General features: G+C 41.8%; 4 protein-coding genes across 4 annotated transcripts; 3 read left to right on the top strand and 1 right to left on the bottom strand.

The window, feature by feature from the left end:
- Nucleotides 1–411: 411 nt before the first annotated feature.
- Nucleotides 412–14,713, top strand: cep170ba (centrosomal protein 170Ba). Its single transcript, XM_055231087.1, has 19 exons — nucleotides 412–595; nucleotides 1,264–1,401; nucleotides 2,451–2,540; nucleotides 4,312–4,390; nucleotides 4,892–4,950; nucleotides 5,070–5,223; nucleotides 6,954–7,082; nucleotides 7,552–8,043; nucleotides 8,112–8,989; nucleotides 9,131–9,235; nucleotides 9,631–9,745; nucleotides 9,842–11,344; nucleotides 11,902–12,148; nucleotides 12,216–12,348; nucleotides 12,425–12,550; nucleotides 12,637–12,722; nucleotides 12,795–12,888; nucleotides 12,959–13,010; nucleotides 13,092–14,713. The coding sequence occupies exons 2-19, from the start codon at nucleotides 1,297–1,299 to the stop codon at nucleotides 13,310–13,312; spliced, it is 4,668 nt and encodes a 1,555-aa protein (XP_055087062.1). The 5' UTR covers nucleotides 412–595; nucleotides 1,264–1,296; the 3' UTR covers nucleotides 13,313–14,713.
- Nucleotides 14,714–14,832: 119 nt separating this feature from the next.
- LOC117390556 (5'-3' exonuclease PLD4) lies at nucleotides 14,833–18,566 on the top strand. The gene is made up of 11 exons (XM_033988314.2): nucleotides 14,833–14,921; nucleotides 15,007–15,077; nucleotides 15,309–15,463; nucleotides 15,641–15,824; nucleotides 16,930–17,050; nucleotides 17,119–17,246; nucleotides 17,322–17,522; nucleotides 17,602–17,741; nucleotides 17,811–17,976; nucleotides 18,053–18,149; nucleotides 18,217–18,566. Exons 2-11 carry the CDS (start codon nucleotides 15,027–15,029, stop codon nucleotides 18,414–18,416), a joined length of 1,443 nt encoding a protein of 480 aa, XP_033844205.1. The 5' UTR covers nucleotides 14,833–14,921; nucleotides 15,007–15,026; the 3' UTR covers nucleotides 18,417–18,566.
- A 288-nt stretch (nucleotides 18,567–18,854) lies between these two features.
- srp14 (signal recognition particle 14) lies at nucleotides 18,855–20,883 on the top strand. The gene is made up of 5 exons (XM_033988318.2): nucleotides 18,855–18,988; nucleotides 19,409–19,481; nucleotides 19,712–19,824; nucleotides 19,904–19,936; nucleotides 20,056–20,883. The coding sequence occupies exons 1-5, from the start codon at nucleotides 18,965–18,967 to the stop codon at nucleotides 20,143–20,145; spliced, it is 333 nt and encodes a 110-aa protein (XP_033844209.1). The 5' UTR covers nucleotides 18,855–18,964; the 3' UTR covers nucleotides 20,146–20,883.
- An 81-nt stretch (nucleotides 20,884–20,964) lies between these two features.
- On the bottom strand, nucleotides 20,965–25,459 carry xgb (x globin). The gene is made up of 5 exons (XM_033988317.2): nucleotides 25,177–25,459; nucleotides 23,029–23,136; nucleotides 21,564–21,684; nucleotides 21,351–21,431; nucleotides 20,965–21,093 (listed from the first exon to the last, which is right to left on the bottom strand). The coding sequence occupies exons 1-5, from the start codon at nucleotides 25,338–25,340 to the stop codon at nucleotides 20,974–20,976; spliced, it is 594 nt and encodes a 197-aa protein (XP_033844208.1). The 5' UTR covers nucleotides 25,341–25,459; the 3' UTR covers nucleotides 20,965–20,973.
- Nucleotides 25,460–26,045: the final 586 nt, after the last annotated feature.

The following is a 26,045-nucleotide window of genomic DNA, read 5'->3' as shown; positions in this document are numbered from 1 at the left end:
ACACACACACACACGCACGCATGTACACAATATAAAATAAATCACTAAAAACACGAAGAAAACTAAAAACTTTTGCAAATAACCTACACATTATTGTTACCTTGACGGATTATATATGTATTATGAAGAACACATTTATTTTCAAGTTTGACCTCTGGGCTGTGTAAAAGCACCGACACTTGTTACAAGTAGAAGGTCTATGCTGTATTTTTAATAGTACAGCACATAGCATGGAAATAAAACACAGGGCAGAATCATATTTGACGTAATGGGAGACGTTGGGGCGTGGCTTATGAGCGGCGTTTGTACCTTGGTGTTTTTCCGCACAGAGCTCAGCCGCAGAGTGGGACCTCTTCGTTTTTTCCGCCTCTCTGCTCACGCCCGTGCGGGACAGTGGATGGGACTGGTCCGGCAGCGTACGTCAGCCGTGGGCAGGAGGGTTTCGACTTGACATTCCCACAGGAAGGAGAGGGTGTGATGAACGTTTACCTGTGCTCTGATACCTGCTGTTTGTACGAGTCGGTCGTCGAAGTGTGCTTGTTTTAGGAGGTTAACCGTGGCTTTACTTGGGAGCAAAACGGAAGAGATTTTTCAGGTATGTCGCTGTTGGTTCAAACGCGAGGAGAAGCTTGGTCCAGTGCTGCTAGCCCACAGCCTTCCTCTCTGTCACCGGAGCCATGTCCCCTCTCTGCTTTATTTTCTGGCTACTTTTGGAGAACAAATGATTACATCTGGCCTGGGGTTATATCTGTGCCATATTATATTTCTTAATATGTGGTTACTATCACCGTGACAACAAGGTATCAAGGTTACACGTCTATGGCTTTGGCTTCCTGTTTTATGCAACACTTTAGAGGACTTTTTACTCACACAAATAATATAATATTTTGTATCACTATAGCAACTGTCCTACATTTTCACCATTTCTGAAAACAATGGATTGTAAAGGAGTTGGACAGGTTTATGCAGCAGGTTCCCCAGCATGCTCCACTATCCTGAGTTTGGATGTTCACAGCTATTTGTTTTCCTTTGCCTTTTAATTCTAATTCAGTCATTGTCAGTTGTGAATGCATTAAAACTATTCAAACTCCGTTCTATTCTTTGTGTCTCAATCCTGAATGACTCACTTAAGGTGTGCTTTGATTGCACTACTTGGAATAAATAGTGTCCTGTAATCTTGAAGAGATAGTGCATTTAAGTGAAGTTAAACCTTTTGGTAAGACACTGGAGTTGACTGTCAGTGATGCGTTTATCTTTTGGTAGAATGCTGAGAAGGTCCTGACTCGTGGCCCCAAGATGAGTGTGACCTCCTGGTTCCTGGTGAGTAGCTCCGGCACTCGCCACCGGCTGCCCCGGGAGATGATCTTCGTGGGTCGGGATGACTGCGAGCTAATGCTGCAGGTAGAAACTCACCATAACGTTTACACAGCAAACAGCAGCCATGTGTCACATGATTCCTCACCTCTCTTCACTTCATTGTGTGAATATATGCTGAGCAGAGCCAGACATGCTCTCTGTGTTTGTAATTGTGACTGTGTAACCAGTCTAACGTCCCTCCATTCACTGTTGCCCTGTCAATCTTTTAAACAAGGACTTTAACACAATTAAAGCCTTCCCCTCTGTCAAGTTTTCCATGCTTTACGTTCCAAAGCATTCTGCAAAACCTTTTTAAAATCTATATATATATATATATATATATACCAATGCACTTGTCTGCACTGTTGTTGTTTATACTTCTTAACAATTTATGGGCAGAAAAAATGTTCCTGACCACAGCGGGTAAATTGGAGCGCCTCCCATAATCCAAATTTAGCTGTAAGACCTCAGACTTGCACTCAGTCACAAATTATGCAGTTGCTTTCTAATGCTATGCAAGTTTTTGAGTATACAATATAATGTATAATATAAAGATTGCACATTTATGGAATAAAAGTTAGTTAATATATTAGGAGATTCTCTCCATGGCAACAGTGTTGTGTTGGATATATAACATAGGCACTGTCCTAACAAATGTATCCTCTTATATTCAATTCAGTTTATTTTATTTATATAGCACATTTAAAATACAACTTAACAATACGACTTTAGATAAACAATAATAAACAGAAACAGATATACATAAAATATGAGAAATAGGCAAAGAACAATAAAACAACAAAATGCCAAGATACCCTGCCTCTAGCTAGAACCAAATGCAAGGGAGAAGAGGTGCGTTCTTAAGAAATGGACCAGCCAAATATTGTGGACAGTGTTGACAGTCTGCTTCAATCTGTGTTATTCTTTCTGATGAAGAGGCCCAGAGTCCCTAATGAGCAGGAAATTGGGAGTGGGACCAGTTCACAGTGAATCACATGCTTTGTTAGCGGTCAACAGACTGGTCATAATAAACAGAATAAGCGCAAGTGTTTGTCTTTTGTATGTTTAGCTGTGATTTATGTTTCTCTTTACAGTCTCGTAGTGTGGACAAACAACATGCTGTGATCAACTACGACCCAAAGACGGATGAACACATGGTGAAGGACCTGGGCAGCCTGAATGGGGTTGGTATCAGGATCAGAGTATTTTCATTCACTGACTTTTACTTTTGCCTTGTTGCCACTTCAGTGCACCCAGTGAAGTGCTCTGTGGAGCAGTAGGAGAAGTGGCTCTTTGTTTTCAGAGACACTGGGTTGTATGTGCAGTAGTTACTACAGCCAAACTAATCGGAGCAGAACAGTATGGATTTCTCTCTGAAATCTGAAACATTTTTGTTTTTCGTCTGCAATAAATCAACCATTATCAATGTATGTTTACCTATTTGTGGATACCTGATGTATTCCTTTATTCAGAATTTACTATTGCATACATTTATTAATATAATGCAAAGTATATAAACATACCCACGAGACATAAGCAGTACATAACTAAATACTCAACAAATGGTTAGTAGTTATATAACATCCTAATCTTGTGCTACCGATTACCTTTAGACTGGAAAAAAGCACCTTATTCAACAGCTTTAACAGAAATGCCACAAGGTTTTAAATATGCTGTCACTGAATGACTGTGCGTGTGTGTTCTTGGGTCGTGGAACACTGGACCAGCTCTATACTCTCCATCGGGTCCTCGAGGGCTCATGGGAGTATGCCCAACCAGTCCACATGTGTTTTGTGGATCTGGAGAAGGCATTCGACCGTGTCCCTCGTGGTGTCCTTTGGGGGGTGCTCTGGGAGTATGGGGTCCGGGGCTCTTTGCTAAGGGCTGTCCGGTCCCTGTATGACCGGAGCAGGAGCTGTGTTCGCATTGCCGGCAGTAAGTCAGACCTGTTCCCAGTGCATGTTGGACTCCGCCAGGGCTGCCCTTTGTCACCGGTTCTGTTCATTATATTTATGGACAGAATTTCTAGGCGCAGTCAGGGGCCGGAGGGGGCCTGGTTTGGGAACCACAGGATTTCATCTCTGCTGTTTGCAGATGATGTTGTCCTGATGGCTTCTTCGAGCCAGGACCTGCAGCAGGCACTGGGGCGGTTTGCAGCCGAGTGTGAAGCGGCTGGGATGAGAATCAGCTCCTCCAAATCCGAGGCCATGGTTCTCGACCGGAAAAAGGTGGTTTGCTCTCTCCGGGTGGGTGGTGAGTCTCTGCCCCAAGTGGAGGAGTTCAAGTATCTCGGGGTCTTGTTCACGAGTGAGGGAAGGATGGAGCGTGAGATTGACAGGCGGATCGGTGCAGCGTCTGCAGTGATGCGGTCGCTGTATCGGTCCGTTGTGGTAAAGAAGGAGCTGAGCCGGAAGGCGAAGCTCTCGATTTACCGGTCAATCTACGTTCCTACCCTCACCTATGGTCATGAGCTTTGGGTAATGACCGAAAGGACAAGATCGCGGATACAAGCGGCTGAAATGGGCTTCCTCCGCAGAGTGGCCGGGCGCACCCTTAGGGATAGGGTGAGGAGCTCGGTCACACGGGAGGAGCTCGGAGTAGAGCCGCTGCTCCTACACGTTGAGAGGAACCAGCTGAGGTGGCTCGGGCATCTGCTCAGGATGCCTCCTGGACGCCTCCCTAGGGAGGTGTTCTGGGCATGTCCCACCGGGAGGAGGCCCCGGGGAAGACCCAGGACACGCTGGAGGGACTATGTCTCTCGGCTGGCCTGGGAACGCCTTGGGGTCCCACCGGAGGAGCTGGAGGACGTGTCCGGGGTGAGGGAAGTCTGGGAGTCCCTGCTTAGACTGCTGCCCCCGCGACCCGGCCCCGGATAAGCGGAAGAAAATGGATGGATGGATGGATGAATGACTGTGCAGTAATATCAAGTGAACACAACTCTTTATTTATTTGCAGACTTTTGTGAATGACTTGAGGATCCCGGACCAAACCTACATCACACTCAAGCTCTCAGATGTTATTCGCTTCGGTTACGATATCCTTTTGTTGGTAAATTTGCATTTGTCCTTTTTTTTTGTGCTTTGCTTGACTAGCGCCACTTCATTTGTTTACAGCCTTGTTACTTGGAATTGTTGAACACTGCAGTCATTGGTATGGTTTAAAAAGTGTTTTTTAGGCAGTGGTGTTGGGCTGCTCTGGTATGTTAATCCCCCAGTGGTTTTCAGTCAGGGGTTTGAGATTATGTGCCACAGCAAACTGAAAATCTGTTGCACCCTTTGACCCCTGCGCAGCAATCTGTGAGTGTTGAAATCCTGTTGAGATAACTGGGGAAAAAGCAGTGCAGGATACAACCATTGAATTTTTCTGAAATAGATCACTAGGTTGGTATTGACCACAGGTATACATTCAATTCCTTCCTTGTTAGATGATGGTACTTGTATATTTTGATTACTGATACAAGATTTAAAACACTGATCATTAAAAACAAAATCTGCCTTAAGTTTAAATTATAAGTATTCCTTGACTCCTGCTTCACATGTCCACGTCTATATCTTGGAGAAAAGTCAACATAAAGTACCAGAGGAAGCTCTTAAAGTAAGTTGACTGAACTTTAAATGCAGATTTTAGTGAATGTATTCTATTTTTAAACTTTGCATCCTTACTTTCTATGTTAGCAGAAATGTCCTCACATCCTGCTTTCTGTCTGTCTTTAGCATGAAAAATACACCAGCCAGTTGCAGCTGAGTATCAAAGCTCTGGAGGTCAAGACAAAGGAGAAACTGCCCCATAGTCCAGAGAATAGCAAGGATTTTGTCTCTAAAGCCAAGGTCCAGAACAGGGCGGAGAGGAAGGCCCACTCGTGCACAGGTACATGTCTGGTATGATCATTGATTTATCACTGCTGTAAGAAACTGTATCATGTGGTTTGGGCCATTGTGACAACTGAGATGAAGTCATTGTTTGCACTGGCTCTAGTGAACTCTGTGTCTTGCAATAGATTTGAATACCATGCTCCACTGCATCAGGAAGAGGAAGTCTTGTCTCCACATGGTCAGCTTGTATTTGTCTGAATCCCTGGATGAGGATCCTTCTTTATCATCGGCTCCCCTGTTGTTCGATTAGACTGCACATGTGAGCTAAAGAGTCTGTGCTTGCTTGAATAAATAGATTTTCGTGTGCTCGTGTTGTTGACGTAGGAGTTGGAGTGTGCCTACATGAGTCAGGCTTTCCCAGAGCAGTTGAGGTTGAAGCATGCAGTTTTATCTGTGGATGCCACGCCTCAACATGGGGAGGTGGAACACATGTACTGACTGTTGGCTAACTTCATATAGGCAAACCATACATTACATACAAAATTTCATTGTGAACAAAGTTGGAAGACACAGTGGAATTCAACAGTTCTTCTTTTCCATGGAAAAATATTAGTGCCTATGTGGATCATGTTCCCTGGTACATTTAGTAGAACATTGGAACTTTTAGCTTGTTCCCCCACGGCTGTGTACAGCTGGTCACTGTAACCTCTTTGTGGCTGGCTTACTCAGGCTGAAAGAGGCCACGTGATGTAGCCTTAAGTTCTCGTAGCATGTAGTGTGCCAAAGTGATAAATAAACGACTGTCTAGACTAGAACTGCCACAACACACTGATAAGAAAAACAAATCATCAAATCATGCATAAAACTGACTAAATCTGCCTTCAAATGAAAGAAGTGATTGAGGGTTTTTTTTTCTTACAAATTATAACTGCCTTCTGAACATGGTATATTTGTGTGCGGAAAAGAAAAATGAAAACGTTTGTTTATCTCTCCTGTGTGCCTCTGCTCATTTTCCCATGAAGCTGCACAGGATGTGAGTGTATCCGATCTCACAGCTGCTCTGAAGGACACTTGAACTTGTGCAATGTTGGTAAAAAACACTTAAGAATATGAACTACAGTCATAGAGTATAAGTGTAGAGTATGTTATTAATGGCGAGTTGTGTAATGCGACAGAACTGAAACATGGCACTTGAATGCTGCTGCAGTGTTGTTGTTTTTATTTGTGTCCTGGCAACAAGCTCTGCAGATGTTTCGGATATTAGACTGCTGCTTGTATTGACTGTTTATCCTCTGCATTTGAATAACATCCAGAAATTAGATTATGTGCTTAGTCTGGTACAAAATACTACTTAATCAATGGCATTTCATAGACTATAGTACAGTATACTGAAGAGTGGAATTTGGATAAAAGATCAGTGATTATCCTTTAGTCTTTTTCTTTTAAAGATTAGGATTAGCTTCATCTTGTCTCCCACACAAGATGGATTAAGGCTTTCATAGTGTCTTTGGTATCAGTCTGACCCCATTTCCTGCTTTTCAGAGTTCTCAAAGGAGTGTGGGAATTTAGACAGTAGCTCTCTGTAATATTATATCACTGCATTGTGCAATAAGCTGTTTCTGCAACCACTTGCAAGTAGTGCAAGCAACTTATATAAATAGTATTCCTCATAAATACTCAAGGCTGATCAAATCCGCCACAGTCTCTCCCTGGTTATGTGTTTACTGTACTTGATTGCATTGATTTGTTTGTGTTTATCCTTGTATTTATCTGTTTTGTTCCTAGCTACTACAGAATCACCCATATCAAAGCCTACTCCTCTGTACGGTCAGCCGTCCTGGTGGGGGGAGGATGAGGACCCTGAGAACAAGAAGTCACCAAAAGGAGGGAAGCAGCCAGGACAGGACTCACCAGGTACAAGCACACATATCATGTGTTGTTGTTATTATGGATTCAATGCATATAGGTTCATTAAATATTGAACACTTTCCTGTGTATGTCACTGGTTTTTGTCCCAGCTCAATGGTGGCAATCCAGAGGCAGGCCTCTGGCTGCCAGTTGGGAACAGTCGGCCTGTATGTTCTATGCCATGCAATTGGACAGTGCATGTGTGCCTTGTGATGGATTAGTACCTGTTAAGATACAGTACGGGGGAGGGAGGCTAACTAAAGGCCTCATGTTGCCCGGATTTGAAAGATTATTCCTGATCCACTACCTCCTCTTAGGCTCTGCAGCATTTAATTGACACCCCACAACTTACAGTGTTTACTACTTTGTTGCTAGCGCTACAGACCTGTGATGTGCTTGTGCTTATGCTTATTGTATTGGTAACTATTGTATACGTATGATCTTATAATGTTATACATTATTTTTATTTCTACAGATTCAACCAAAGATTCCCCCAGATATGACCTCAATGGCTCCCTGTCTGACAGTCAGGCAAAGTCTATTTTCTCTTACCGCCGAGAGCCCAGCTACTTTGAGATCCCGACCAAAGAGCTCCATCAGCGTCCGGCCAAGAAACCAGAGTCTCACGTACATGAAGTCCCCACAAAGGACATCCCTGATCAGCGTGAGAATGCCCTGTCCACCTCGACCCCTCCTGTGGTTCAAAGCCATGCCTCTTTCACTATTGAGTTTGATGACTGCACACCAGGGAAAATGAAGATCAAGGACCACATCACTAAGTTTTCATTCCGCCAGCAGAAAAAGTTTCCCCATGCACAAACTGCTGCTGCTCCCACTGAGGTGATGTCAGCAGAAAGTAAAGTAGCGGACTGGCTTGTTCAGAGTAATGCAAGTATGATGAGGAGGAGGTCACAAGCCGAGGACTTGTACAGTTCACTCAGTGATCCCTCCATGCAAAAACAACTCTGTAAGTCACTTTTAAGTTGACTGATAAATGAACACACTTGTTAAACTAACTTGTGTTTTCTTTGACAGCAAACTGGAATGACAGCGCGCATAGTGATTCTGGTGTCCCTGGAACCAATGGGAATGACTTTCTTCCATCAGATCTTCAGTCTCGATCCCTGATCTCTCAACATCAGAGCCATTCTCCTCCAGAACGCTATGCATCTCCTGAATCCGAGGAACCCACCTCCCCAGAGCCTCAATCCTTTCATGATCACACCAAAACTGAGACTAAACAGGCCTTTGTCATTGAATTTTTTGATGACAGTCAAAGAAAGAAGCGTTCTCAGTCTTTCACCAATAACGCCACTCCCACTTCTGTCTCTGGACTCAGACCTGAGGTGGAGAAATCCAGGAAGAGCCCCAGCCCAACTGGGGAAAAGGCTCCTCCTACTCAGCGCTACACGGTGCCTTTAAAAGGCAGTGACTCTCCGGGTCCCCAGAGGGTGGGCTCACTGAGAAGGGAGAAGACAGAGGAACACATCAACACCGGTTTCTCCTCTCGCTCTGCCTCCTCTGTCTCCACACGTCCTTTCAGCAGTGTCGGACGCAAATCCAAATTGGCCCGGGACTTTACAGCAGAATTTCTTAAACAAACAAAGCAGAATGTTTCTGCAGAGAGAAAGACTACCAGCCCCCTGAACGTCAAAGCTGCTTTACCTGTTCAGAACCCCCAGAGCCCCCCACCATCCCTTACTGCCAATCAGCCACAGACTTCCTCCCCCATCTATCACCCTGTGCCTCTTAACAGCACAGTGACATCAGTGACACAAGAGGGCGCTGAAGTGAAGATTGCTCAGAGCGGTAGAAACGATGAGGAGGACAATCTTAGCGATGCAGGCACCTACACCATCGAGGCAGATGTGCAGGACAAGGAGCTGGAAGAGGCCCGCAGCAAGATTGACCAGGCATGTTGTCCATTCTGTCATGTAGAATCATTACTAAAATATTAATATAATGACCATCATAACCATGACATGTTGGCAGTGTTAGTTAATAGTCCTCACTATTTCTTCACTCATTGACTTGTAATGCTCTGTTCCTGGCAGGTGTTTGGGGTGCAAACCAACCAAAGTGAAGTAGAGGCGTCAACCACAGATAGGCCTGTTATTATAAATGACAGTGAGCAGCATAGACAGAATAGCGCTGGGCAGGTGAGAGCAGGGCTGTAGTTTGGTGAGGGTAAACTAACTGAATCACAGGGCGAAGTCAATGGATCAAATTAACATGAGTGGAGTGATGAATCCAGTGTGTTGGTTCAAAGGCTTGCAAATGATGTGGGATTGTGCCTTTTTATCTAAACCTTTTGTAAACATGATTTTTCTTGATTTGATATAACAATTTTTTAACAACAACTAACTTACTAAAACTACTTCATTCACTGTTACCCCATATCCCACTAACCTTATGCATAACGCTGGTTGTTTTGGTTATATATATATATATATATATATATATATATATATATATATATATATATATACACACACACACACCCCTACACACACACCTGTAACGGTAATGTTTAATATCTTCATATATCCTGCAGATCCAACCCCCTAAGTGGATGTCTTGCTGGGCCACCTTGGCAGATAGCTATACAGAATGCCCCCCCTCGTCCTCCATGTTGGACTCGTCTTCTCAGATCGAACAATCTGATAGTGGTAAGCAGTCTAGATAGAAAAAAATGATTTCTAAATTGTTAAACTATTGTTATTGTACATTTAAGTTTATTAAAATATAACTGCTCTCTTCTTAAGGTTCAAGGTACAAAGTCATGTTGAGCCAAAGCCGGGTGAGTGCGGACCCCTATGATTCCAGAACCTACCAGGCTTCAACAGGAAACAAGGAGGACCTTCAAACCCCCAGTATTCGTGTCCATTATGACATGCAGTCCACATTTGATATAGAGAAGAGTGGTGCTTCCAGATCTCAGGACAGTCTTCTGAGATTATCTGTACAAGATGATGTTGAGCCAGACAGCTTAAGCGATGCCAGTAATTCAGGAGATGGTTCTATCATTGAACAGAGGAGGAAACCCCTACAGGATACAGAGGAGAAGAAACTAGATAATCCCACACTTCAGTCCAAGTCCACATCATTTTGCATTGACCCAGAGGAGAATGTGACACACACTGAAAACACCACAAAAACAGAGAAGAAACACAGTGGGAAAACTTTCTCAACGGCCACACTGACAAAGCAGAAAGCAGGCCAAGAACCAGGGAAAATTCGGCCCAGTATTTCAGCTCCCATCTTTAGCCACAGTACTGTGGGGGAACTCACAGAGGGTCCAGGAGCAACTCTGCTGAGGCAAGAGAGCTTCACTATGGAACGGCCTAGCACCGCCCGGCTGCCCCACATCTCCAGCCCAGAGTCTGCACAGAGCTCTGCCTCTCAAGACACTCACTCGTATCTCAAACAGACACAGGATGTTCTGGCTACACTGGAGGCCAGGCTCCAGGGGGGACACGTAGAATCTTCTGCAGGAATGGATTCTGCTGAGTCTGATGTGGACACATCCAGTTCTGTCAGCCAGCAAAGTAGCCAGACCAAATCACACTCAGTCATTAAAAAGCAGTCCATTTTCCACCGGGAGAGGTCATCTGCCAGTATCACCAGCCAGGACTCTGCTGTTCAATCCTCTGTGTCAGACAGAGCAGAGAAACAGAGAAGCTTCAAGACGGACACTTTCAGGAAACCTGCCACTTTGAGGCACAGTGTGGGAAAACATGAATCCACAGACAGTCGACAATACTCAGACCAGGAGTCAAACCACACTCAGGTCAGTAGGAAATACACTGTGCCCCTGCAAAAGGAGGAGACCAAGAACACCAAAGTGGCTCAGGTTCTGAGTCGTACAAACAGTCTGTCTGCTCCTCGACCCACGAGGGCGTCCATGCTCCGACGCGCTCGCCTTGGAGAGTCGGACAATGAGGCCACAGAGACTGACAAAGTGTCCCAGGATGCTGTAAAACAACCTCAGGAACCTAAAAAACTCTCTAGATGGGACATGCTGGCCATGCCCCGCAAGCGCACTGGTTCTTTTAACACTCCAAGTGACAATGAAGCATCATCAGGCCCCCAGGGGACAGTGCGGAGCACAGGGTCCTCTAACCGCACAGAGACAAGAGCCAATAGTGGTCGCAGATCATCTATCTCAGGAGAGAAACCATTAGAGAGGCCACAGAAAGCTCCTCTCAACAAGGCTCCCATCACTCGAGTGCGTGCCAGCAGTGCCAAGTATACCAGCAGCACAGCAAGTAAGTTGTGGACTCACAAATCTAAGCACTAGCCACATTAAATGCACTATTAATATCTATTTTATACTATTGTCCACCAATTATTAAAAGTTCAGAACAAATTTAAAAACACAACATGGAACATAACATCTGATATTTTCTATTTGAAATTGTTGACAAATGTGACTATGAACCTCTGCTAACTTTTAACTTTGTAAATAAATGCATACTAACAATATCTATTCTCAGTGCTGTAAGTGACTCAAATGATTTCCTAATGATGTAGTCTTGTGATGGTGACATTTATGGTTCTGGTTTAACATTACTTTACTGTGGAAGTGAATCATTTATTTATTCAAAATCAAATTTGTAATGAAAAGGGGGGGGGGGGCAAATCAAGTGCTTGTTTGCAGACAAATGTTGACTTCCACAGTCTAGCGGTGCTCTGTCTGTGCTGCTGGTGAGACTGCAGGGACTTTTGTCATATTCTTCATGGCTTTATTCTTTCATGGTTCTGTTTTCTCTTCTTTTCCTTCTACCGTGTCCTTGTCAAATTCAAAACCCTTGACAATGCAAAGGCTCGAGGAGGCGGCAGAAGGGCTCAGACTATACTTCTACCTCAGATGAGGAGTATGACTCCAACCAGAACACTCCTAAACCCAAACGCTCCCAACCCTCCTCAGCTTCTCACAGCCCACGCAGCCAGCCCCACCCCCAGCCTGTGGTCGCACTACGCCCCGTGGCCCGGAGCAAAGACTCGGAGGATGAGAACCATGAAGGGGAATCCTACCACAATTGGTCCACTCACAGCGCAGAAATTGCACGGTATGAAAAAACTGTTACAATACTATAGCTTTAAGTCTTATGAAGTAATGTGTTATCTTCATGGCAGGTTAAGCAAGGACCTAGCGAAAGACCTTGCCATTCTGGCCAGAGAGATCCACGATGTAGCGGGAGATGGGGACTCACAGAACACTGGAGCAGAGAGCAGAGCACCAATTTCTACACTGACAGCTCATGAACAGGTCACTACTGTATTGTACTGAGTCAGGCTGACTTTGTCTCATTTTGGGGTTATTCTGACTAACTGTGGCTTTGCAGCTCATTGGGCATATTCCCAAGACTAGCTTAAACCCGCAAAGAGGCCCCTCAGCATCTGCAGGTCCAGCCGAAGCAGTCCCTAAATTAAACCATCAACAAAGACAATGGGATGAGAACAAAGAGGAGGTGAGGGCATAACGGCACGAGGTGCCACAAAAATGTATCTCTTTAATGTTGATAAGCATTACATTAAAGTGTTTTTTCCTTTACAGGTACAAGTGGAAAATCAGCTGGATCCTTTGTCTCGCATCATTAGTGCCATCAGAGAAAACACAGAGGAGCTTAGTGAAAAAATAAAGTGAGCTCTTAGAAGTTCTTTGATACATTGTAAAGAAGGTTCTCTTTTAAGTACTTAATGTTGTTCTTGCAGGGTCCTGTTTCAAGACAAGATGGACATGTGGGAGGAAATTGAAACAAAGATTTCTGCTGATGATGATATGCCAGGTTTAAAAACCCCAAATAAGGTTGGTTTGATCCATGTCACTTTTAACCTAGTCAAAGCCAGTATCCTTACAGTTTAGTATTTGTTTTCAGGATATTGCATTGATTTTGTTGGAGCTAAGAAGAGTTCAACGGCAACTTGAAGGTTAGGAACTCATTATTGGCTAAAATAGAGCAAATTAACCTTCTATGTATTTAATTATGTCTAATATCCTTTTCTCCTCAGTAATGAACACAGTTGTGAAGCCCAGTGACCAGCTTGAAGTCACCAGGGCATCCAACGTGTCATCTTCTTCTTCTGGAGTCCGTCCATCCAGAGTTGTGTCGTCACAGGACTGGAGGACCACCCCCTCTGTGTCCCGAAGAGGAGGGGGCCCAAGACCAGGGGACAGAGTCAGGAGAGTAGCCATGGCATCAGACGATGGCAGAGAGGGCTACTTGGTCTGAGATATAACACTAATAAAAACACACACTTTCAGTAATGGTGCTCAAGCATTTTGTCTCCAAGGAGGAAGTGAGATTGGGGACAGAAGTGTTCCTTTAAAACTTAAAACACTTTAAAAAGTGGTGCACCAGTCAGTCGCCACTACCCAATAAACTGTGCTATAGAGAGGCCACCAGTAGGGGGCAGGAAAGTAAATCTTTCTATATAATTAAAGGTCTATAATGCCTGCTGAACCACATTGCTGTAATTCAAAGCTAAGAACCACCCTGAGAAATGTAGTGCAATTTAGCTGAAGGGAAGATGCTTATGAGTCACAAATGAATCATAATCTTAGAGTGTAATGGGAGACTTAAGTGCCAGACAAAATGCTTTTCTATGAAATTTTTTTTATGTTGTTTTGTCATTATTGTTATCTGTACATGGTTGTGTTGTGTAGATGAACACAAATGAACACACAGTCATTTGCTGGAAGTGTCTCAGGAATGTGTGTGCTGAATAAAAGGCGGGGTTTAGTTACTTAGCAACTCTAAACTCAAATGACTCTGGGGAGGCTTTAGCTTTCTTCTATTTATATATTTATATTACTTGTCTCAAAGGCCTTATTTAGATCATAGTTATATTGTTCATATTTAAACAAAGCACAAAACACTAATTTCATTTCGGTCATGACAATCAAAAGTTTGGTAGCTGATTGGGCAGTTTCTGTACATAGATTTAACTTTGGCTTTTACTATCAGCTGGACAAAACGTGCTTGGATGAGCATCAAAACGTCTTCACTTCTACAACGTTTTGTCCATTTGACAGATTTAAGTTTGTTTTTTACAATGGATCAGACCTGGACAACTAAGGAATTACACAGATTCAGTTCCAGTACACGCATTCTTTATCATACACTACAGTTATGAGGATTCTGTGGTAGGAATCTCTCTGGTAGTATCTTTTGTAATGGGTTTGTTCATAGTTTGTCATTAGCTGTTTGATTACTGTATACTATCCTATGTATGTTTAAATAAGAATTACCTCTATTTATTCTTTTGCACTAATTGTGTAACATATGATCACCTCAACATGACTTGAGTGTGTATACCAGTACATTTTTCCCTATTCCCACTTCTGAATGTAATTTTACTAGAAGTGGGATGTTTCTGCAAGTGCCCCAAAGCTGTGTGGGAGAGCTCTTCATTCACCAGCCCCATAGTTGTTTACAGACAAAATACTGAATGTCATTTGTCATTTTGACTTTTAAAAAATTATTTGCTGCTATTTATCTGCAATGGGATTGTGTCAGCCCTCTGCTTTCCTCCATTAAGTGTCAAATACATAGCTCTTTGTGTTTCAGTTTCGTTTACGTAGAAATTGTGATCTAGTATTATTCTTTAATTATTTGTAAGTAATTGATGGGCTGTAAATGTATTTCTTTACAAAATAAAATGTATTCTCAAAACATACTTGATGTTTGGTTGTTTGCTTCATTGCAATCAAAACTACTACTAAAAACTGAAATGAAAGTAAAAAGAGGAACTCAACCTCTAGCAACTGTAATATGACTCAAATGGTGTATTGACCAGAAAGCTTCGCCTCACCTTTGCTTTGGAAAATACTGTATCTCTGTAAGTTACTTTTTATTGAATCACATGCTTTTTATGCAGTATCTGTAGTGTTCTTGTTCACATATGTCATGATTTTGTTGTATAGGTGTGGAGTACAGAATAAAAATGCCTGCCACACCTTATAAACACCTCCATGACAAGAATATCTCTTCAAAGGTTAGTTATATAAAATGTATTGTACAGTAATTAGTCACTTATCATTAATAAGTGGAAAATGGACTCATTGCTGAACTTCAGATCAGTGCTAAAAACTCACTTGTTCAAATTTGCATTTCTACTATAGACCTTTTCCTGTTTGTTGTAAAGTGTCTTTGAGTATCTGAAAAAGCACTATATATGTGTGCATTATTATTATTGAGATTTTAATTATATTCATCCTTTTTGTAGAAACCGACCAGCTGTGTGGTCCTGGCTGTAGTTATGGCCTGTCTTACTGTTCTTGGCATCATACTTGCCATCGCTATATTGGAGAGACCATCGTATTCTGACAAAAATGATGGAGAAAAGATACTTCCACTGGAACCTTCTATTGACAGTTGCAGGTAATTGACATAACCTTTGACATAAGCTACAAGTCTGTTCAAGCTAGAGGTGATTATTTTAGCTTTTACATGTGTGAATTCAGTGTGGACTTCCTCTTAATTTGAATGTATCTTCTGTCTTCACTCAAAAGCAAACTTCTGCATTGTATTGTCACTATTTAATCCTATGTTTACTAGCATGGCCCCTGTGGAGACTATCCCTCTGTACATGGAGTATAATGACAGTGCCACATTTGGGCTCCCGACTCAAACTGTGTGGGAAGATCTCATTGCCATGGCAACTAAACAAGTGGATGTAGTGTCCTTCTACTGGACTTTGACTGGCCCTGATATCAATGTGAACTCCTCTTCTGCAATTCCTGTGAGTTCTCAAATAGGCTTACAATAAAAATTATGATAATTCATTTTGATACCAGTTTATAAAAAAAACTACACTTTTAATTGCCACAGTTTATTAAAATTGATTAAGGCTTAGTAACTAGCGTACTTAGTAAGTGCCCTAACAACATTCATCCACCTTCTTCCGCTTATTCGGGGCCTGGTCACGGGGACAGCAGTCTAAGCAGGGACTCCCAGATTTCCCTCACCCTCCAGATCCTCCAGGGAGAATCTAACACACTAGGCCAGCCCAGAGTCCCTCGAGTATGTTGTAGGTTTTCCCTGGGGTCTTCTTCCAGTGGAACATGACCAGAATCTTCCCATGGAGGCATCTATAAGACATCCAAAACAGATACCTGAGCCACCTCAGCTGGCTCCTCTTGACGTGGAGGAACAGCAGGTCTACTCTGAGCTCCACCCCTGTGAGTGAGCTCCTCACCCTATCTCTACGGGAGTGCCCAGCCACCCTGCGGAGGAAACTCAGTTTGACCACTTGTGTTCAAGTGTTCTTTCGGTCATTACCCAAAGCTCATGACCATAGGTGAGGGTAGGAAGTAGAGTGACCAGTAAATTGAGAGCTTTGCCTTTTGACTCAAGTCCTTCTTTACCACCACGTTTTCCGATTTGGAGTAGCTGATTTTCATCCCAGCCACTTCACACTTGGCTTGCATCACTGTGGCAGGTCCTGGTTCAAAGAAGCCATCATGACATCATCTGCAAACAGCAGAGATGAGATCCTGTGGGTCCCCTAACAAGTCTCCCTCTGCGCTTATAAATTCTGTCCATAAATACAATAAACATACCCTGTGACAAAGGTGGAGAGGTATACAGAGGTATAGAGCTGACCCACTGTTCTGCTCCTGGGACAAAACACACTGCTCCTCTTGAAACCAAGGTTTGACTAATTCTAACTCCTATACCCTTAATTAAGTAGTTACCAAGCCTGAATCATTGTTAATAAACAATTTCAGTTCATTAGACATTAAGTCTTTCTTCACACTTTATTAAGGTTAATGAAGGTGTAGTTATTATAAAGTGGTACCCTAATTTGGTGTAATTTGATGTTTAAAGTATGATGACATTGGCAGGGGAGTCACATTCTGACAGGACTTGGATCTCTGCCTACAAGAAATGTTTCTGTCCGAGTGTTGATAAGTAATCCAACGGTGCTTACAAACTCCACAGATTTGAAGGACCTCCAACAAAAAGGTCCGTATGTGCCTTTTGATGAATTGTGCTTATATATTCTCTTGAAAATAAATTCATCCTTCATGCAGGAGTCCAAGTGAGGGAGGTGGAGTTTGGACGTCTCACACATGGTGTTCTCCACACTAAGTTCTGGATTGTTGACAGAAAACATCTCTTTCTTGGGAGTCCCAACATGGACTGGAGAGCTCTCACACAGGTAGCAGTAAAACATCTGCCATCTTTTCTTTGTCCATTATTGACAATTATAATGAGTCTTTTGTATTTTTTATAGGTGAAGGAACTAGGAGTGGTTCTCCACAACTGCTCAACCTTAGCCATAGATCTAGAGAAGATTTTCAACTCCTATTGGGAGATGGGATTTCCAAATAGCACCTTACCTGACCCCTGGCCCTCAAAGTATGACACAAACATTACCAAATCACACCCTCTGCTGGTGGAAAAAGATAATATAACCAGTCAGATGTACATATCCGTGAGTTCCTAAATTTCTGTCTAGTTTCCTTAGAAATGAAAGAGACTAGTTCCCAAGTTTCTGTTCTGTTTTTGTGAAGGGTTCGCCGCCTCTCTTCTGCCCCCAGTCCAGGACTCCAGACATAGATGCTATTTTGACCACTATCTCTGAGGCTCAGCATTATGTTGATGTAGCTGTCATGGAGTACCTCCCAATGATGCAGTTTGAAAAGCCCCAGACGTAAGCCACACTAACACATTTACATTGTCACATCTTTTGCAGCTCACTGTACTGTTTGTGGTTCAACAGATACTGGTCAGTCCTTGATGATGCCATCAGAGCTGCAGCTTTTGATAGAAAAGTAAAGATTCGGATGCTGGTCAGCTGTGGAAGAGACTCCAATCCAAGTGTCTTGTCCTTCCTTCAGTCTCTAGCTGCACTTGACAACCATATATCACACATGAGCATCAAAATAGTAAGATGTGACAATGCATCATATTAATTAAGATTACAATATAAGGTGTAAGCTAACTACATTTGTCTTTTTGCAGAAACTTTTCATCGTGCCTGTTGGAAACCAAACTGATATACCATATTCAAGAGTGAACCACAACAAATATATGGTGACTGATAAAGCAGCTTATATTGGTAAGTTTTTCAAAGACATTGTGTGTCTCAAGTTAATTATTAATGGAAAACTTTTGTTTTGCTGTAGGCACTTCCAACTGGTCTGGGGATTACTTTACCACCACAGGTGGAGTGGGTCTAGTGATTTCCCAGCATGCTCCTCACTTGATATGGAAGAAGTCTCTTCAGAGCCAGCTCAGGGCGGTCTTTGAACGAGACTGGAACTCACATTTTGCAATATACTTAGATGAACTTGGTCACCATCCTGACTGTGCACTAGGAACATAAAATACTACTCTAATTTGTTCAACATGTTGATAATGATTTCTGTTTTGAAACGCAAAATGTTTTGTTGATTGAGTTCAAGTCGACACAATTATGTAGATGATTTTTAAATAAATATTTTTTAATGTATATAATAAATTTGAAGTAAGGTGAGTCTTGAGATTATTCAAACGCAAACCTCGTCTGTGTAATCCCTCAGTCGTTCTTCACAAACTCTTCAGGTGTGGTAGTTTCAGTGTAGTTCCTTCAGAGGACAGTGTCTTGGATGAACAGCAAAGCGTCCTACTACTTTTTGTCCAGTTGACAGATTGGAGTAAAATAATAATACAATAGTATATGTGTATGCATACTTTATTCATTCATTTTATGTTTAGTAGCCTACATCCCATATTGATTTTCCTTATAAACCAGTGACTCCTCCTCGGCAGTAGGGGGCGTCATTTCAGTGGCTCTTTATAGGGCGGAGCTCCGGTTGTAGTACGTGTGCTTCAGATGAGGCTCATATGAGTTAGCTTTCGGCTTTTGAGCTAACGCTTCATCACCTTTTAAACATGGTGCTCCTGGAAAATGACTCTGTAAGTACACTTAAATCAAATCCTTTATAAAAATATATACTACAGTACAGTTTTCACTCAGTATGGAGCTTTATTTTACTGTAATCTCTTCACAGGCTAGTCACGAGTAGGCTAGCATGCGATTGCTCAAATCATTGCTGGAATGATTACTTGTCGATTTAAATCTGATTAAAAACAACAGCTTTAAATATTGAAATTCACAAAGAGCTTGCATAAATCTTTATTACACTGAATGTTGCAGTTTTTTGATTCACGTGTTTCCTTGGCCAACTAAAGATTGCAGTATCATTTTATAGATGGCACATATGCTGTCCTGTCCACCTTTCTCAATACTGACTGCCACCGCCTCAAAATCTTTTCATAGATTTGATTTTGTGTTTGTGTAATATTTTTACAGTAGCATTAATTGTGTCATTACAGTTTCTTACAGAGCTCACACGCCTGTTCCAGAAATGTAGATCATCTGGTAGCGTTGTCATCACACTAAAGAAATGTAAGTAGTTTCACAACGTTCAACTGACCACAATCTAGGTGTGAAGTAAATGATAAGCCGTCTCTAATAAGCACATTTAATGGTGAGGCTGTGCAACTAACTTGGTTCGAGACTCAATTACTGATTGTGAAATGATCATCTTGGGTAATTTTAGTCCAGACGTCTACAGACAATCCTCTGTCAACAAAAGCGTACGTTTTGGGCCTGAGTTCAGACTTTTTTTCCCCCAGATGATGGTAGGACAAAACCTGTTCCTAGAAAAGGCCATTCAGAATCCTTTGAACCTGCAGACAACAAATGTCTCATCAGAGCATCAGATGGAAAGAAGAAAATTAGTACAGTGGTGAGTTTCTTGTTTCATGATAGTGTAAATGTGAGCTGCCTATGACCTCTATGATCCTGATTGTGACCTGTGATTCCAGGTCAGCACCAAAGAAGTAATTAAGTTTCAGATGGTAAGTTTGACTTGGCTATGTGGAATCTCAAGATCAGCATTCTTCTTGTCTATTTTGTGTTTTTGTAAAGTCTATAATTTGATTTTGCACTTGTCTTAGTGATAACTGTCTCCTTCCAGGCCTACTCTAACCTGCTTAGAGCTCACATGGATGGACTTAAGAAGAAAGATAAGAAAAGCAAAAGCAAGAAAACAAAAGCTACACAATGACTGCTGAACTCTGATAATCTTTGGGGTTCCTGAGCTGGCATGTATGTCCTGTCTAAGGGAATGGTCCACGGTTTAGGACTGGATGTACCATACATTTCTCCCAGTGGCTGCATGATTTACCTGTCATGGACTCTACAGTGCCATCTTTTATTTTTATTTTTTCTGGAGCAGATCTGAAGAAGCAAGTCGACCATTTTTAGATTTTTGAAATCTGACAACGAACCAAGTCAGCGTATTAAATATTCCAGAGGATGAAATGGCTTCTTTGGTACTTAGTTTAGTCCCCTATTTATGTAACTTTACAGATGACTTGTTTTGGCAGATATTTGTGTCTTAAGTTTTTTTTTCTTTTCTTTTTTTTTTTTTTTTAAAGAAGCAGTCGTATATAAGGAATGTGGAAGCAAACTCCTTTTTCCTGTACATTTTTATTTTATTAATATAGATCAATCACATAGGACCTTATTTTTTATGATAAATACTACTAAAAAAGTTAAACTACAAAATATAAAACAACATAATCTCCCCATGAGGCTTCTTTTGGTTTGAATATTTATATGAAGTCAGTTATCAAACATTAAAACAAAATATTTTTAGATTACAGACAGGCATGTTTTTGAGTACAGACAATACACTATTGTAAATAAATTGTACATTTTTCACAAGGCAGCAGAGTTTGATTTTACATGTAAAGTCTGGATATAGAATTATGTTCATGAATAAAAGTGCTCTGTCAAAGTCTTTCAATGTGTACGGCTATATCGAGCAAACTGAGAATAATGTAGAAGACAAATTCACACATTTCTGTACATTAAAAACAGGAGAGGCGTCTCATAGTGCAGTGCTTTTTTTTTCCGGTCTTTCTTTGGGAGATAAGGAGAGATGATGCTGTCGGGTGCTTTCTTCTTGATATCCTTGTGTCATGAGACCCGTGACGTGTTGGAACATAGTCTGGAAAATAGTTGGAATATACCTTTATTTGATTCTATTACTGCAACAATGGGTTCAAGATTGACTGACAACCATTCCCTAATATCCAGTTTCCCACACCAATTTGCCTAAATCCGCATTTCCTTTTCATTGTTTTGTCGTCTTAATCAATTTCCAGCCAGAACAGACATAATACGTCTGAATTTATCCAGAGAATTATTTTATACCACACAGTGTTTGAAAGGTAATAGACACACAGCTACATATAAATTGCATACCTTCCATGCTTCCTCCAACTCTGATGTCCACCTGTCCTTCAAAATAGGCTGCACTGCACAGATGAATTCTGTTCCTACATACTACAAAACAAACAAGATATGTCGTAATGTGTCTTTATTAGAAGAGTTCAGCCCATATGTGCAGGTTTTCTGACACTTAAAACACTTTGTAGGGTCCCGTTGTGTCTGTAATAAATTTGATGGGACACTTACATTGTAATATTTGGGTGGTGCATTGTAATGATAATGGCTTTTCCCCAGTTCAATAGCCAGAGTCTCCAGCCGTTCCAGGTGGTCTAGTCTAGCCACACTCTTCTCAATAAAAGACATGACTCTGAATGGCAGAGAGAGAAATGAGACAGGATGAGCAGCCTGATTATCGATCCCGGTTAATTGTGATTTAATGACTGTCTGATATGACCCTGTAAGAATGGTTCTGATAGAAGGGTGTAAGAATAGAAATGACCAGGTTTGTTGTGACACAAGCGGTAATGATATTTTGCATGTACTCAATTCAATTGTCAAAGTGAAGTTGTATTTAATAGGCGACAACTGCACAAACTGTTCAATGCAATCATGCTTTTACAAACTACTTGAAACTGGCAATGATTTGCATCTATGATTTTAAAGCTCCACCTTGTAACTTTTTATTGCACTAAAATGCTAACAAAAACAATAACGACATAATAACAAACATAACATTTAAGTTCCTGCATCTTTATCATATATTATTTTTGAAAATTCACTTAGTTAGACATTTTAGAATAATTAATAATTAAGTACCATCTTTATCACCGTACATAAAAGTGCACAGGATGCTGGTGTCATTCTTATCGCATGAAATCGTGACTCTTTACTAGAGTTGCTTGAGTGCGTGTCTGCCTGGTCTGTATCAGCTCTTTGGACATTTGTCCTGATGTCCCCCGGGTGCCACTGAAGAGCCATTTGGCCTTATCATTGCTCTCACAGCAGGACCATGCAGGTTGGTGACACATTTTGGTCTGCTGTGCCAGGCTAGCCTCTGCACCTTTAGGTCCTCAGGCGGTAATTGGCTGCTTTGGCCTTATGTTGAGAGCAATGGGTGCAGCTGAACACAGCAGACTGGAGAGTGCTTGTGGATAATGCACTCTCTGTGAATAACACTGACATCCTGGTTATTATGTTCTTGCATAGTGCAGTGCTGTGATGTATGACACAATAAGCTGTAATTCTCTGTAATCAAAACAAATGTGCCGGTGCTTTATGCAGAGTGGAGCTTTTTAGAAGTGACTGCACATTTTGACAACACATGCCATTCTCCAGCACTGTATTGTGACAGTGATGATGATTCCTAGTACAGCAATAGACTACTGAATACAGCTTTTCCTTGAATATAAAAGACTCCAGGAAGAGTAGATTGTTTCCACGGCAACAGCTAATAAGGACCCAAATAAACTAACCACACTGGATGCACTGAAAAGAAAATCTCAGGGATAGCTTTTGTGCACTAAAGGTCCACTATATAACTATTCTAGTGGGGTTCTGCCACTTACCAGTCTTCATGGAAATTTTTGTTGCTAATAGGCCTAATACCTTAAATTACGTGCGTTTAACTATGAGTGGGGTCTCATCTCCACAGATCATAACCAGACAAGTTACAAGCAAAATAATATTAAATCTTTGAGGCTTTGTGAGTTACCTTAGCCCGTGTGCCCGAAGTTCCCGGCTAGTCCTGAGTCTCTCCAGATCCTCCACATCACGGAAGAGGAAAAAGACATCCTTGCACTCGGGATGGGTCTCAAACAACCTGTTTACAGAAGTAACAATATTCCCGAATACAATCTCAAACCTTTCATGGACACATTCCCACCCATCAGGCAGTGCCTTTTACACAGCCATTCTCAAACTATGGTATGGTAATTCATTCATTAAACCAATTTGGTTATAAGCTGCCCAAGATTTTTCAGTTCTTGTAAGAAAAATGGCACTTGACCACTTGAAACTATTTTGACAAAGACAGCACAATGGATGGGTGAAACATTACAGTTTATACGGACCCTTTTATTCTTTTTTCCCCCTTGGATTTATACATTGTCTTTCAAGACAACCAAAGTGCTTTGCAGTGCATTAGTCATTCACTCTATACTCAGTGGTAGTAAGCTACTATTGTAGCCACAGCTGCCCTGGGACAGACTGACTGAAATGAGGCTGCCAATCTGGGCCCTCCAACCATCGTCAACCCTCACCCACATGCCAAATTCATACTAGACAATGGGGCTGAAGCTGCCTAAAGACACAATGACACATCCTTTGCAAGATGCCCCAATGTCTATTGTCCGGTAAAATACATTCAGTCCATGAGTATGTTTGTTACATTTCTGCTCTTCTGGTAGTTGATGAACAGAGCAACTGAACTTTGGTCACATTACAGTAGAAAACTTTTAACTTTTTGACATTTTCTTGTAACACAACAGAAAAAAATATTGTTGGTGGATAAGATTTGTTATGAAGAAGAAAAGACAGCTGGATATGTTGAGGATACAGAGATATACAATTAGAAGAAAGAAGCAATAGTAAATGTGACTTATTTTGACTTAAAAAAAACAAACAAAAGTGCAATGTTTAAGCCAGACCAAACAAATAACTTAATGTTTTTAGAATACGTTCTATAAAGACCTGTGCCATTTTAAGCTGCTCTTCACATTTGCTTATAATGAGCATTTGAGTCTAGCTGCTACATAAACAAGCATGTGGTCCTTCTCTAGCGTTAATGATATAATTACTTTTCAATCACACAGTGGGAATAGTTCTTTGAGCCTGGGGGCCCATGGGTGGCCCTGACCTACCACAGGCTGTGTGTTTCCTGACAAACACGCTAAGGTCAAACTCTTCAGTGCTGCAAGTCTTCCCAGGGAAAAACCATGACCTATAGATATTTGATACCAATATTTCACGGTAGAATATTTAACATGTTTTTTTAAAAGAATGAGACTGAATATGTGTTGTTTACGATTATGATTAGTTTCCACGCATTTCTCATGACATTTAACCTGCAGCCATAATGATGTAAGTGGGTAAGATGTGATCAGAAGTGATGATGGGGGAGGAGCTGTATCTGCTTCCAGCCAGGGTTCAAGAGATGTGAGGGGCAGTAGAGCTGGATGTGCACTTGCTGCCTGAAAAGGTCACATAATGTGTTGCTGTCACAGGGGCTCCATGGACCTGGGGCCGATGGGGCTGACACTTAATACAGCTCTGCAACATGCTGTTAAACTACATGCTTGTTATGTGTGCTTCTTTCATGACATAAATAAATGTACACATTACCCTTTATTTGGCGCAGGGCAATCTTTGTTAAGCAATAAATCCAATTATAATTGCAATAACAAATCATATCTTTTTATCTACCCAGGTTGTCCTTTCAGAGATGGATAATTGGTCTCTTTAAACATAAATGAGCTGTGCATGGCATGACCTGGCAACCCACCGTTTCCCTGAACGTTTTCCCTTACACTTATTGTTTCTTGCAATACTGGATAAAGATGATCTTACAGCCTGACATATATGTGGATGTCATTTGTTGTGGCAAAGCGTCATGTCCCTGACTACCTGGCCTGTTTTTTCTCATTGATAATGGAAAGATTTGGAGCATTATAGTTGATTGGAGACTATTGTCAAACTAAATGAGCATCTATAGCGTATAAGCTCAAATAGAAAAGATCATATGCCCCTCTATCACCCTCAGCCTACTATTAATAACACCATTTGTATTATTTCAACGGAAATAGCCTACGTAATTCCCTTGTAGAAAGACATACGATATCCCATAGTGTCAAGAATGTCTTACCCGACAAACATAATAATCCCAACTTTAGCGATGTCATCCCTGATAACTTTCCAGGAGTCCTTTATCATCTGGATGTGCGCGTCGCTGAGCTGCGTAGGAACATCATCTGTGCCTCTCTCTTCAAAGTCAGATTTTGCCGCCAGATCTGAAATAGCGCAACCCATTCTTCATGGAAAACTACGAACGATTATGTACCTGGAGCGACAGAACAATGCAATATTAAGTAATACTGTATTGAAAGAGTTGCAGTGTGGTTGGCATCTGGTCAAAGCGCACAGCTTCTTACGCGTCTCGGTCTGGCTCTCCGCGTGAGTGAGGCAGAAGAGTCAAAGCAGCACTGAGGACACACACACAGAGGACACACACACAGAGGACACACACACACAGAGGAACACACACACACAGAAAAACACACACACACAGAGGAACACACACACACAGAGGAACACACACACAGAGGAACACACACACACAGAGGAACACACACACACAGAGGAACACACACACACAGAGGAACACACACCCCCAGAGGAACACACACACACAGAGGAACACACACACACAGAGGAACACACACAGAGGACACGGGCTTCCGGTGAAGAGCAGACGGTCACTGACCTACAACAACGTTATGAGCAAAAGGAAAGCGCGGGGTCTGGATTTTTTGTGTCTAGCTTTACCTGTTTGGGTAGAGGAAGCAGTAACACTGAACAAAATGTTTGTTGGGTATGTTTAGATGGCTGCATTATTCTAAAACACAAAACTCACATAGGCTAATTAGACCGCAAGCAATTGTTCAAGACTAATCAATAAAGACAATCCAATAATAATTTGACTGACTTGAGGGGTAATTTGATTGATGACTGAAA

Source organism: Periophthalmus magnuspinnatus, chromosome 22, assembly GCF_009829125.3.
Source record: "Periophthalmus magnuspinnatus isolate fPerMag1 chromosome 22, fPerMag1.2.pri, whole genome shotgun sequence".
NCBI classification, from domain to species: Eukaryota; Metazoa; Chordata; class Actinopteri; order Gobiiformes; family Gobiidae; genus Periophthalmus; species Periophthalmus magnuspinnatus.
This window is presented reverse-complemented; position numbering and strand designations above follow the sequence as displayed.

Excerpts from the sequence above, each read along its gene's own strand:
- cep170ba (XM_055231087.1), top strand. The coding sequence starts at position 1,297 with ATGAGTGTGACCTCCTGGTTCCTGGTGAGTAGCTCCGGCACTCGCCAC. Across the intron at positions 8,044-8,111 it reads CTCCATGCAAAAACAACTCT|CAAACTGGAATGACAGCGCG; the intron begins GTAAGTCACTTT and ends TTTCTTTGACAG. Across the intron at positions 9,746-9,841 it reads GATCGAACAATCTGATAGTG|GTTCAAGGTACAAAGTCATG; the intron begins GTAAGCAGTCTA and ends TCTCTTCTTAAG.
- xgb (XM_033988317.2), bottom strand. The coding sequence starts at position 25,340 with ATGGGTTGCGCTATTTCAGATCTGGCGGCAAAATCTGACTTTGAAGAG. Across the intron at positions 21,432-21,563 it reads CACCACCCAAATATTACAAT|TATGTAGGAACAGAATTCAT; the intron begins GTAAGTGTCCCA and ends TTTGTTTTGTAG. Across the intron at positions 21,094-21,350 it reads AGTTGGAGGAAGCATGGAAG|ACTATGTTCCAACACGTCAC; the intron begins GTATGCAATTTA and ends ACTATTTTCCAG.
- LOC117390556 (XM_033988314.2), top strand. The coding sequence starts at position 15,027 with ATGCCTGCCACACCTTATAAACACCTCCATGACAAGAATATCTCTTCA. Across the intron at positions 15,464-15,640 it reads CCTTCTATTGACAGTTGCAG|CATGGCCCCTGTGGAGACTA; the intron begins GTAATTGACATA and ends TATGTTTACTAG. Across the intron at positions 17,742-17,810 it reads CAGTTTGAAAAGCCCCAGAC|ATACTGGTCAGTCCTTGATG; the intron begins GTAAGCCACACT and ends GTGGTTCAACAG.
- srp14 (XM_033988318.2), top strand. The coding sequence starts at position 18,965 with ATGGTGCTCCTGGAAAATGACTCT. Across the intron at positions 19,825-19,903 it reads AGAAGAAAATTAGTACAGTG|GTCAGCACCAAAGAAGTAAT; the intron begins GTGAGTTTCTTG and ends CTGTGATTCCAG. Across the intron at positions 19,937-20,055 it reads AAGTAATTAAGTTTCAGATG|GCCTACTCTAACCTGCTTAG; the intron begins GTAAGTTTGACT and ends GTCTCCTTCCAG.